Source organism: Corythoichthys intestinalis, chromosome 7, assembly GCF_030265065.1.
Source record: "Corythoichthys intestinalis isolate RoL2023-P3 chromosome 7, ASM3026506v1, whole genome shotgun sequence".
Lineage (NCBI taxonomy): Eukaryota > Metazoa > Chordata > Actinopteri > Syngnathiformes > Syngnathidae > Corythoichthys > Corythoichthys intestinalis.
In genome coordinates, this window is record NC_080401.1 from 49,296,027 (window position 1) to 49,308,648 (window position 12,622).

At 37.1% G+C, this 12,622-nt stretch overlaps 1 protein-coding gene across 1 annotated transcript; it reads left to right on the top strand.

Annotated features, from left to right (window-relative positions):
* Positions 1 to 3,960: 3,960 nt before the first annotated feature.
* On the top strand, positions 3,961 to 12,358 carry rex1bd (required for excision 1-B domain containing). Its single transcript, XM_057841731.1, has 5 exons — positions 3,961 to 4,122; positions 4,430 to 4,512; positions 8,608 to 8,812; positions 10,412 to 10,503; positions 10,575 to 12,358. The coding sequence occupies exons 1-5, from the start codon at positions 4,120 to 4,122 to the stop codon at positions 10,645 to 10,647; spliced, it is 456 nt and encodes a 151-aa protein (XP_057697714.1). The 5' UTR covers positions 3,961 to 4,119; the 3' UTR covers positions 10,648 to 12,358.
* The last annotated feature ends 264 nt before the right edge of the window (positions 12,359 to 12,622 follow it).

A 12,622-nucleotide genomic window follows, 5' to 3' on the forward strand; every position in this document is an offset into this window, starting at 1 on the left:
GGCTCTGCCCAGGCGATACAAATTTTGACTGGAGTAACTACATTGGCACGACACAAGCGGGCGTACCATAATTCAATGGATGACGATCTTGGCGAAAAGTATTGCCTAAGCAGCCTGATTTAGAATTCCTCTCAAGAATAAATGGGAAACAAAAAACACTCATTGTCAACTTATTATGATAAATATTCTTGTAAGTTCATTTTATTGCTGACACTGCGTTTTAAGGTCAGCCGGCAACCAGTTCAGGGTGTACCCTGCCTACTGCCCGTAGTTAGCTGGGATAGGCTCCAGTGCCTCCGCGACCCTCGCGAGGAAAAGCGGCATGGAAAATGAATGAACACTTTGTGCTCCCCCTGCCCCAAAAGTCAAACTCCGCCTATGCAATTTCCAGCAGGCTGTTAAGTCTCATTTTGAAAAAGTTGAATGTTTTTTAATAAAATTATGATTTTATTTAGTTTTTAGTATGATTAAAATGTGTCGACTTTCAGTTGCAAGTTAGAGTAAAAAAAATGAAGTATTTGACATAGAGCGCTGCCCTCAACACGACTCGAAAGCAAGGATTTTATCCTCTTTTCCAGTTTTTATTTGGCACCGATTGACCGCAGAAAACCAGAGATATGATCCTTTTAATTTTATAATTGTACCGTAATTTCTGGACTATAAGACGCACCTGGCTATAAGCCGCCACCCACCAAATTTGACATGAAAACGGCATTTGTTCATAGATAAGCCGCACTGACTGGACTATAAGCCGCAGTTGTCCTCATTGTATTATGGGATATTTACACCAAAAGATATTAACTGGTAACACTTCATTTGACAATGGCATCATAAGACTTATGAGACCAAATGAACCACCATTAAGCTTTGAACCAATTGGGTGCAAAGCCTTATTGTTTCTAAAAGCTTCATTTGGCCATCACTGCTCCTTGGGGAGACAGTCAACCTCTGCTGCCACCTGCTTTCAACACTGTTGTCATCCAACATTCCTCCTAGCATGCATTGCGGTGCTACAGATGTAAATAGCAATCAAAATTCATGTTCTGTGCTCATTATTTCTTCAGTTACTGTTCCAGTTGTTTCATTAATTGCTAGTTATGGTATTTGGTAACATTTTCTTGGATAGTGGTGCCATAATACTGTCATATGACAGTCATAATTATTACATGACAAGGTCATAAGCATTAATGAATGCTTATAATAGAGGTCGGTTAGTGTCATCCAGCAAATTATCTCACTTTTGAATGGCCTTAAAAGATCTGAGCTGGACATAAATGGAGTTAGTGAAATAATATGCCACATGACACATATTGACATCTGTCATAAGCATTCAGTAATGCCCATGATAGTGTCATGTCATAATTATGATGTTCTTATGACAGTCTTATGATGCCGCTGTCAAATAAAGTGTTACCTATTAACCCAAATACATCAACAAATAAGCCGCAGGATTCAAAATGAGGGAAAAAAGTAGCGGCTTATAGTCCGAAAATTAGGGTAATTATGAAGGAACTATTCACTATTCTAACTAGGATCTATTTTCTCCACCAGAGGGCACTCATGCTCTTTGGACGAATAATGCCTCATTTATGTAATGTTTTTTTTCTCTCGTCAGAATTTAATGAGTTTTTTTTTTTTTGTATTTCTTTGGCTCAATGTTATGTAATGGGTTATTGTACAGTATCATTCTAACAAAAGTTCATATAGATAACTGCTGAGAAAAAAAAAATCTATTTAAAAAACGAATCCGAACATCTTAAGCAGTTACTCACAATGTTACTCATTACTTGAGTATTCTTTTCACCAAATACTTTTTTTACTTGTACGTGAGTACATTTTTTTTTGGATGACTATTTTTACTTGAGTAATATTATGTTAAAGTAACGCTACATTACTTGAGTACAATTTTTGGTTACTCGACCCACCTCTGTTAGCGACAAGCACACGAGCTAATGTACTAATGTGTTATATAGGCAGACACTGACTGTGGACTAATGGTAGGTTTTCATTGTAAAGATTATAAAACTAAAATTGACGTGAACGAAAACACAGTTGCCAAACTTGAAATTATACAAAAATAACCCAAGCAATATTTAGGAATATTCAGCTGCTACTTATTGTTTACGTAGTGTGTATATATGAACAGTGATCCTTCACTTATCGCTGTTATTGGGGACCAGAACCAACTGCGTAGAGTGAAAAACCGTGAAGTAGAGTCACCCCCACCACCACATTTAAAAAAAAATTTTGGGCTGTATATGGCGGAAAACAGACAAGACTGAAAAAGCAGTTTCTGCTCTTGCACTCCTCTTTAAACTGCTGTAGTATAAGCCAAAACAACTGTTGTGTTTGATAGAACAATATATCTATATGCTGCCATATCAGATTCATGGCGCATTAAGCCCCCAAACTATTTTTAATTTGTTCGTTTTACCCTAGAAACCCCCGTTTACAGACGTCGCGCAACCGCTTGTTTCAACCCAGCCAAAGAACAAAGGTAATTAATTATATTGATTATTCTAACTGTATGTCATTTTTAGCTTAGAATCATTAATTGATGTCTAATATTTTGTAAAAAAAAAAAAAAAATTATTCACTTGCCTATTTTAAACTTTTAAACAAATTACATTACAATGAAAAAAAAATGGCGTCTGTAAAAAAGTCGCGGATACTACCTCATAACTATTGCTTAATTGTATTTTTATTGTTACTGTCACATTTTCTCCGATATGTTAGATAATAAATAATCGATCCAAACAAAGAAAAATTGGCAAAAAAAAAAAAAACATTTAAAAGGGTAAATATATGAAAAAGAAAATCTCGACCACTCCTTGATGTCTGCGATTTCTGCATCGCGACCCTTGTTATATTACCATGTTTCACCCATAAAATCCCCCAAAAAATCCAGTCGTGGCCATTCACAGCTGTGTCTTGACACTCAGTGATACATGCTACATGGAGTTTTTGGATCGAAACAAGGTAAGTACGCGATAATATCTCGTTAAAGTCGTGGTGTCTTTAATTCTGCTCTTTCATGCTCTCACCTCCAGATAGGGTTTCCCTGTTCAATTTTTTATTTTTTTTAAAATGCCTTCCTGTTCAAAATTTTTCTTCCCCCATAAAGTTAAGATTTTGAAGATTTCCAATGATGTATCACCCATGTATATCGGACAATTTTGAAAGCTGGTCAAATTGAGGGTCTCAGAGCGGAACTTCAAGTCACCTGAGTGTTTTCCGCCATATGTTACCATTAGAACATTAAAGAATTGTTTGAAACGTAAATAAAATAGTAATATAAATAACATACATAAAATATTGTATACATAATAGAAATGATACGTAGTGTACATGCATTCTCTTACTCGTGTGTGTTTGTGTAAGTGTACTTACATACGTAAATGCAAATAAAGTGCATAAATACAGTGGTTTTAGAACTCTTTAATGCTTATAAAATGAAGCAAGATTTAAAAATCCGCAATGCACTGAAAGCGCGAAAGTTGAGCCGCGAAGTAGCGAGGGATCATTTTTTAAACGGATGGTTAGCCTTTTACTTTGAAGCCCCCTCATCTGACCACCAGTATGACGTCATTTCCGCTCAGAAACGCGCTAGGGCCAACAGACTTCTCGCCTGAAAGGAAAAAAAAAACATGTTATTAATAATCATTGTCCTGTAATATGATTGTAAAGTTTTTATAAAAGATTCAAAATTTTTTTCGAGCGGAAAGTAATGAAATTGTATTTTTCAAAGTTCTCGAAGTCCATGTGGATAAATTGTATTTTTCAAAGTTCACGAAGTCCATGTGGATAGAGGAATATGTCTCAAGTGATTAAATGATCTTAAAATTTACTCTTTGTACACTCGTTTATAAGTACTACTTGAACGGTTTGGAACGCGTGAAATCGTGAGGCTATCTATACAATGAAATAACATGGGACGCTTCACCTTTGTCAGAGCTTTGTCTTTTATTTTGAAGGCAACCCAACGTCATTTCCACGCGGAAGTGCGTCCGTCCCCAAATGAAAACTCGCCTGAAAACAAACCGAAACAGCCTAATTGTTAATTTTTGAAACATTCTATCAGAATCAGAAGTCACTAAGTGTCTTCCATAACAGTTTGAGATGGTATGTACTTCATATTTTTATCCGTAGATACTTTTCAAACCAAGCTAAATCATTTAATGCTAATTTCCTTCTATATTTAAATGTACTCTGATGTCTAAAGTATTTACAACTTCCCAAGTATTTTAAAAAGTACACATACTGAAATGTGCTTTAGAAAATTAATATATTTATGCCATTTTGATAAGGTAGTACAATAGAGAGCAACAAAATCTAGCTAGCCAGAGTACTTGAATAGTTCTACTTTTTAACTTCCCATCACTTCCTGTTTGTAAATACAAATTAAACCCGTTTGACTGTTTTTTGGTAGGTTTCCACTGATGTCAAATCACTGATCCAAAGGTTTTACCAGCTCCAGTCTGAGCGTCTGGAGGCGTATCGACTCTTCGAAGAGTACGTTTGTATTCCGCTTGTCACTACAGCAGAGGTTCTTAACCTGGGTTTATTTGAACTCCAGGGGTTCGGTGAGTAAGTATAGACCCCACTCACCAACGTCACACAATGACGTGTCGCTGTATCCGGCCACCATATTGTACGTCATTGTTTATCCGTATTCTCAATGGTTTCAATTTGTCGTGCAATTTATAGTGCAATTCATGGAAGCCCCGGTGCTTTCAGACGCTGTAAACTCATTGGATGCGTTGCATAAAAGGCGTTATGTGGAAAAGCTTCAGTCTATCCATTCGCCAGATCCATATTTGATGCCTAAATCGATATTTTTCGACCCGCTGTCTTCGCCGTCTCTGCCTGACATCTGCTACCCTGATATCTACAACTATCTTGTCCACAGAAACTCAGCCTATTCTCACAAAACTTTGAAAAACTTTAAGAGCAGCACTCTAAGCAACATTGCCCCGTGTGACCCTTTACTTTCAATTTTCTAAAATGGCGACAATCAATTAAAAAAAAAAAGTTGACTGCGATGGCTGACGCTTCAAGGATAGGTGGATATTGGACTATTTCTTCAATACAATACGCAACAACTGTGTCCGCCTCATTTGCAAAGAGACAATCGCTGTTTTCAATGAGTTCGATGTGACGCGATATTACCAAACAAGACACGCTGACATGTATGACAACATTACAAGGAAGATACGCAGCGAGAAATTATAGCAACTTGAAGCTAGTTTAATTTCACAGCAGCAGTATTTCGCAAGAGCCCGATTGTCGAAAGAGAACGCCACAAAGGCGAGATTGTTGAAATTATGAATTAAAAAATAATAATAAAGCAAATGTGACACACAGAAGGGCTTGCTAAAAATTGTTTAAATATGTTGTTCTACGTAAATCAGCCAAGGTAGCCCCCACATTTTTACCACACCAAATCTGGCCCCCTTTGCAAAAAGTTTGGACACCCCTGTTTAACTGATGATCCGTAGGCGAGGCCAGCTTCTTTCACTTGGTACCAGCTAAATATTATTCCAAAAATAATGATGGCGGAAGAAATAAACATCTTGAATTTGAAGCTGTATGTTGTCGGCGATTAGCCTCGCAATGATCTTAATTGTGGTTGTCATCCCAAAACCCTCTAAATATTTATTAAATGTATCTTACCAAGTATAAAATGACTACTACATAGTCTGTGGTGATCGTTTGGTGCCCAGTTTTCTCGTCGAATTGCAGCAGTCCATCTCCGGGTCTCTCGGAATACGGTAGAACTTCAAGTCTCTCCGTCTATCTTCCCTGTTACTGCAACCAACCGCCACACACGCCTTCACCATTTTGATTATTAATGTTAACGAGCAGAAAAACACGCCATAATAGGAGGAATTTACGTAGCGGTAATGCGTAAACACGATAAGCTGACGGACAATATGGCGCGGAGGCGTGGTTGTGACGTCATGTGAGTGGGGTCTATAAGGGGTTTGGCGAAGGTAAAGAAACTCAGAGCCCTATTTTCGTATGCTAATTAAATCCAGGCAAAGTGGCTTTTAGACCAGGTTTTGGACTGATTTGCTCTCTGATTTAGTCTTAGTAAATTTCTTTTAACTGCTAGTCCTTGATCGGATAGGGGAAACTGGTTTGCTTTGTGGAAGGTTGACTCGCACTTAGTATGAGGGAATACAACAGACCAATGGGCAGCATGGTCTCAAATTTTGACCTGTTTTAAAACATGCTGTCAAAATTTGAAGAATTTTGAAAGGGAACTTGTTAAAGTATTAATTTGCTACCTAAGATACAGTATATGGGTTTTGGATTTGAAAAAAAAAATGCTTTCTTATCTCATTCCAAAGGGTTTCGGTGAATCCACATGTGAAACTTGTTTGGTTTGGTACCTTTTATAAGGTTAAGAACCACTGCACTACAGTCATGCGAAAAAATTAGGACACCCTATTGAAGCCTGTGTGTTTTTTAACTTACATTACATTACATTTAATATCAATTTTAACAATCTTGAGAGATTCAAGTAATAGAACTAAACAATTGAAACGGAATTTTTTAATAACTTTCTGGAAAATGTCATTTTAAATAAGTGCAATTTCTGTTGAGGAATAAATTAGGACACCCCCACATTCAATCCCACTTAAAATGGCTAAAATCACACACAGGGGTGCCACATCAGGTGATTACAACATCATTACCCAGTGTTTTGAAGGGGGCTTGCCTTATTTAAAGCTCAAACTTAGTTTGGCATGCCCCTGACTGTTGAAGTGAGAGAAAACACCATGGTAAGATCAAAAGAGCTGTCTGAGGCCTTCAGAAAGATTTTAGACGCTTATGAGTCTTGTAAGGGATTTCAAAAGATCTCAAAAGAATTTAAAATCAGCCATTCCACTGTCCAATAAATAGTCTACAAATGGAGGACATTCAAAACAACTGTCAACGTGCCCAGGTCTGTCCGTCCAAGCAAGTTCACCCCGAGAGCAGACGGCAAGATGCTAAAAGAAGTCTCCAAAAACCCTAAAATGTCATCACGGGACCTACAGAAGGCTCTTGCTACTGTTGATGTGAAAGTGCATGCCTCTACAATCGGAGACTTCACAAATTTAACCTTCATGGAGGTGTGCAAGGAGGAAACTTTTGCTCTCCAAGAAGAACATGAAGGCCAGACTGAAGTTTGCCAGAGTAAATGTAGACATAGACCAGGACTTCTGAAATAATGTTCTTTGGATAGATGAATCTAAAATCGAATTATTTGGACTAGAGCTGCAACGATTAATCGTTTAACTCGAGTATTCGATTAGAAAAAGATATTCCAATTAAATTTTGCTGATTCGAGTATTCGTTTAATTAAAGTGACGTTGTAATGGTTTATTTTGAAAGTGCTTGCATTTAGTTGTATTGATTTGGGTGGATACACTGCCTTCTATTCGGCCTCAATTCACATGGCTGAATCCAGGTGCTCCCTGTTAAGACCAACATTAGCAAAAATTTTGTTTGAGGAATTTGTTTTTTTTTTAATGCATTGATTCGTAATTTAGTTTATAGGTATATTTAGCCTATTTTTGTGGGAATATGTGTCTGAACCATTTGTTAAGAGCATTGTAAAAACGTTTTAGCATTTTATCGCATTTGAACTAGCGGACTTTTGCGATGTAAGTTAGCCAATTGTTCTTTTGTTGTACATAGATCCTCATTTATTTATTTATTTTTTATACCGTTTGAGGCTCAGCTCAGTTAATTTAATTTTTCATGTTCCTTATTCGATTACTCGAACTAATGGTTTATCGATTAATCGACTACTAAAATAATCGAATAATTTGGACACCAGAACAGAGAACATGTTTAGCATAAACCCAATACAGCATTCCAGGAAAAGAACCTCATACCAACTGTGAAGCATGGAGGTGGAAGCGTCATGGTTTGGGGATGCTTGACAGCTGCAGGACCTGGCTGCCTCACCATCATAGAATCCACCATGAATTCTATCATGTATCAGAGGGTGCTTGAGGAACATGTGAGATCATCTGTGAAAACTGCAACATGACAATGACCCAAGACATACCAGTAAATCCAACAAGGACTGGCTGATAAGGAAGAAATGGAGAGTTCTGGAATGGCCGAGTCAAAGCCCAGATCTTAACCCCATTGAGATGCTGTGGGGTGACTTGAAACTGGTTGTACATGCAAGAAACCCCTAAAACATCTCACAGCTGAAAGTATTCTGCGTTGAGGAGTGGGGCAAACATTTTTCAGACCGATGTCAAAGACTGGTAGATGGCTACAAAAAGCGTCTCACTGAAGTTATTTCACCCAAAGGGAGTAACACTAGCTGTTAAGTGGTAGGGTGTCCTAACTTTTTCCTCTGTTAGAATATGCATTTTTGTTGATATATTTGGTTTAATGAGTCCAACAATGTTAATTTTTGTTATTTACCTGCAATGAAATCACTTAGTTTTTCAGAGATTAAGAAAAACAAGATCAGAAATTGGTATGTGAACATTTCTTAATGAAGAACTGAATATTTATTGGGGTGTCCTAATTTTTTTTCACTTGACTGTGTGTTACTAACAAAGATATGAAACGGTTTCTTTTGTGTGGTCGCAGAGGTCATGAGGCCTACTTGAAGACGGGCCCCCACTACGACTTCGAGCACTACAAGCAGCTGGTGCACCAAATCACGCTGGCCTTCAGCGGCATTTCCAAGGAAGTTTTGGAAATCAAGGACAAGTTCCAGCTCCACTTGGACCGGCCCGACCTATCGGAACACATTGAGAAGCTGCAGTGCAAAGAGAAGCAGAAGCTCCAATTGGTAATTTAAAATGTTAATCATTTTACAGAATTTTAAACCAATTGATGGTAATAGACGTCCAATCTTATTGCTCTTAAAAACTAAGTCAAACTCATTTAAGTGAGTTTATCACTTGTAGATGTCCAATCCATTTGAAGTGAGAGGGTGGCAGCGAATGAACGAATGTTCATTCGCTGCCACCCTCCCACTTCAAATGGATTGGACGCCTAGCGCAGTCAATGGCAGCCAATTATTTTACATATTCCAAATATTCCCACATTCCCGCAGCTTCAACCTCTGCAACATAAAAGTTCAAGAAAATATTTTTCAGTCTCACGTTAGTGAACATTAACTATTTTGACCACAAGAGGGCGCCACATTTTTATATACTGTACAGTAGTGCATTTCTTATGCATCAACCTACTTTTCCTACTTTTTACTTCAGCATAAAATTCATGAGACGATATTGGACAGATTTAGTTTTCAGTGCCATGCAGTTGAAAATTCACCATTTGACCACAAGAGAGCGCCACATTTTAAAATACATATTGCATTTCTTAGACAAAAACCAACTTTTTCTACTATTTTTTTCACTTCAACATAGAAATTCATGGAAAGATATTGTACATATTTAGTTTTCAGTCCCATGCAAGTAAGAATTCACCATATTTTTTTAAAAACCTTTTTCAAACCTATTTTCTAAACAATTTTTTTCTTATTTTGTATGACCGATAATTGGAAAATTGTCTCAACTCAAATCTGTCAGCATTTTTTCATTGACCACAAGAGGGCGCCAAATTTTTAATACTTTACAGTAATGAGTGCAATTATGAAAAAAACCCTACTTTTCCTACTTTTTATTGCACATTAAAATTCATGAAAAAATATTAAGAGAAAAATCGCAATTTGATCACAAGAGGGCGCCAAAATTTTAAAATGCAGTTTTTTTTGTATTGTTTTTTTACATTTTTTTGTATGACACTGAATTTCTTCTCAACATTTTTTCTGTGACCACAAGGGGGTGCCACATTTTAAAATACAGTTACTACTACTACTTTTATTTTTTTACTTCAACATAAAAAAATTATGATAAGATACTGTACATATTTAGTTTTCAGTCTCACAGCAATGAAAATTCACAATTTGACCAAAAGTGGGCGGCACATTTTAAAATACAGTACTTTTTTTATTACCTTTTCTGGTATGACACTGAATTTCTTCTCAACATTTTTTCTGTGACCACAAGGGGGCGCTACATTTTAAAATACAGTAGTAAACTACAGTTACTACTGCTACTTCCTACTTTTTTTTTAATACTTCAACATAAAAATTTGATAAAATACTGTACAGATTTAATTTTCAGACCTACAGCAATAAAAATTCCCCATTTGACCAAAAGACTGCGCCAAATTTCAAAATACAGTACTTTTTTTATTTACTTTTTGTATGACACTGAATTTCTTCGCAACATTTTTTCTGTGACCACAAGGGGGCGCCACATTTTAAAATACAGTTACTACTACTACTTCCTACTTTTTTTTTTTTTTTTTTTACTTCAACATAAAAATTCGTGAAAAGATACTGTACATATTTAGTAACTTTTTTTCATTGTTTGTACAGACAGCTCAGTTGCAGCTGGCCAGGCAGCGAGCTCAGGACCACCCGGAAGAGGGGGACGCCCTTCAGGAGAAGATCCAGCAGCTCAAACACCAGTAAGCGCACCGTCACCGCAGTTACGGCTCGTGAAAAATGGCCGGTGTGAGGTTGTCGTGTGCCATTTCAGGATCATCAAGACCAAAGAAGAGCTCAGCGAAGTCATGCAGGACTTTAAGTACGACTCTGAGGAGAGTGATTGACCCCCTTGGATTCTTGAGGCTCACCTATTGGGTTGAACTTTTATAAACGCACTGTAAATATGTTCAAATACAACAACAAAAAAGTGAAAACATAAAATGTATAGAAGAGACTGCACGTGTGGCTGTAATTCATTCGGTGTAGTGCTGCAACGATTTATCAATCAGCTCGAGTAATTCAATTACAAAAAAGCTTCAATTCAAATTTAGCTGCTTTGAGTATTTTTTTAATTACAGTGGCTTTTTAATGGTTTGTTTTGAAAGGGTTTGTGTTTAGCTTTATCGACTTTGGTGGATACACTGCCCTGTAGTGGCAACAGTGAATATGACATAACTCATTTAAAATGGCTGCTCCATGTTAAGACCAACATAAGGTACGTTTTTGCTTGAGCTAATGCTTTTTATATGCTAGTATTCATAATTTAGTTTAGTTATATTTAGCCGTTTTTTGTTTTGTTTTTTTTGGTGGGAATATGTGAACGATTTTTTAAGAGCATTGTAAAAAAAAAAATTAATTAAAATATAGCATTTTATAGCAACTCACCGGTGAACCGGTGAAAATGGCTGGGAGTGAATGAGTTAAGCTTGCGGACTTTTGCTATGCAAGTTAGCCAATTGTTCTCTTGTACTTAGAGCCTCATTTATTTATTTATTTATTTTATTTTGTTTGCGGCTAAGCTCTGGCATTTTATTTTTAAATGAAAGTATTAAAATGAATTATGTTTAATTTGCAGCAAGTGTTAACCCTTTCAGGGACAGTGCTCACTACAGTGGATTCACTGCAATCCAAGGTCACAGAATATCGGTTGTCGTAGTGAGTAAAAGGGAATTGATATTGAAAACACCTAATGATGACAATAATCGTCGAATCCATTTCAACTGGTAGGTAAACAATCATTGGAAATGGATTGGACGTCGATTGCAGTGAGTGACAGGCAAAAAGTTGAGCAAAAGAGTGAGTGAAATACAAACGTGCCACAACTTGTTTTAATCTGTTTTGGCTTTTAGATTTATTATTAAATTGAGTTTTTTTTTTGTTAGTCATGGCATTTAAAAAATATGATTTAAAAGATTTTTCAAACCTAAAATTCAATTAATTCATTTTATTGAAAAATATTTAAATATATATATTTTTCCCATTGCAAAATACATGTTAACAACCTAAAATTAGTTGTCTAACGTAGCTCGCAAAACGATTTTTTGGTAACGTGATCAGGGGTGAAAGTGGGCCGGAACAGTGTTCCGTTAAGAGATTCAGTGCCGGAACGGTGCTTTGATCCCGAAAATATGACGGCAACTGTCTGAACCCCATGCTAAAAACAACCTGCCTGGCTGCCACACAGGCATCTTCAAGAGGAAGACAATCCACTAATGTCAGATTTACATACACAAATGTTAACAAAAAGCATAATAAACTGCTTGTGTAGCGTCATCCGTTTCCACCGATATTATTTATCTATTCCACGGACGGCACGAAGCTCCACAGCTGCAGCAGATATCCGAGTCGCGTCGATGTGCGCACGCCTCCCTGGCCTGGACTCCAGTTATCCGTTTAATTGGCTGAGATACTGACACATGATCAGCATGGATAGTTAGCTCTTATTGGTTCAAATGTACATGTTTTCTGGGACCAAAAAAACAGAACAAGGTAGTTGAATCGATGCGATAAAAAAGCGTAATGCAACGGGAAATTGAACAGATCTTTAAAAGAAAGTGTTAGGTCTAAACTTACTTGCATCTAGCAAAATAATAAAGACCTAGAGGAGGACGAAGACAAGGATCAGATCGGAGACGGATAAGGTTTTTACGCTGACGGCCGTCAGGAGAGAAGGTTGATGCGGAGCGAGTAGCTCGCAACAAGCTTATCTAAACCCTCCCCTGAGGAGCGCCAGCCTTTTATTAAGGAGTTGGAGAGCATTCATTGCACATGCGTAAGTTTTGTTTTATCGAGATTGTATCATTTACTGAGAACAGAAAC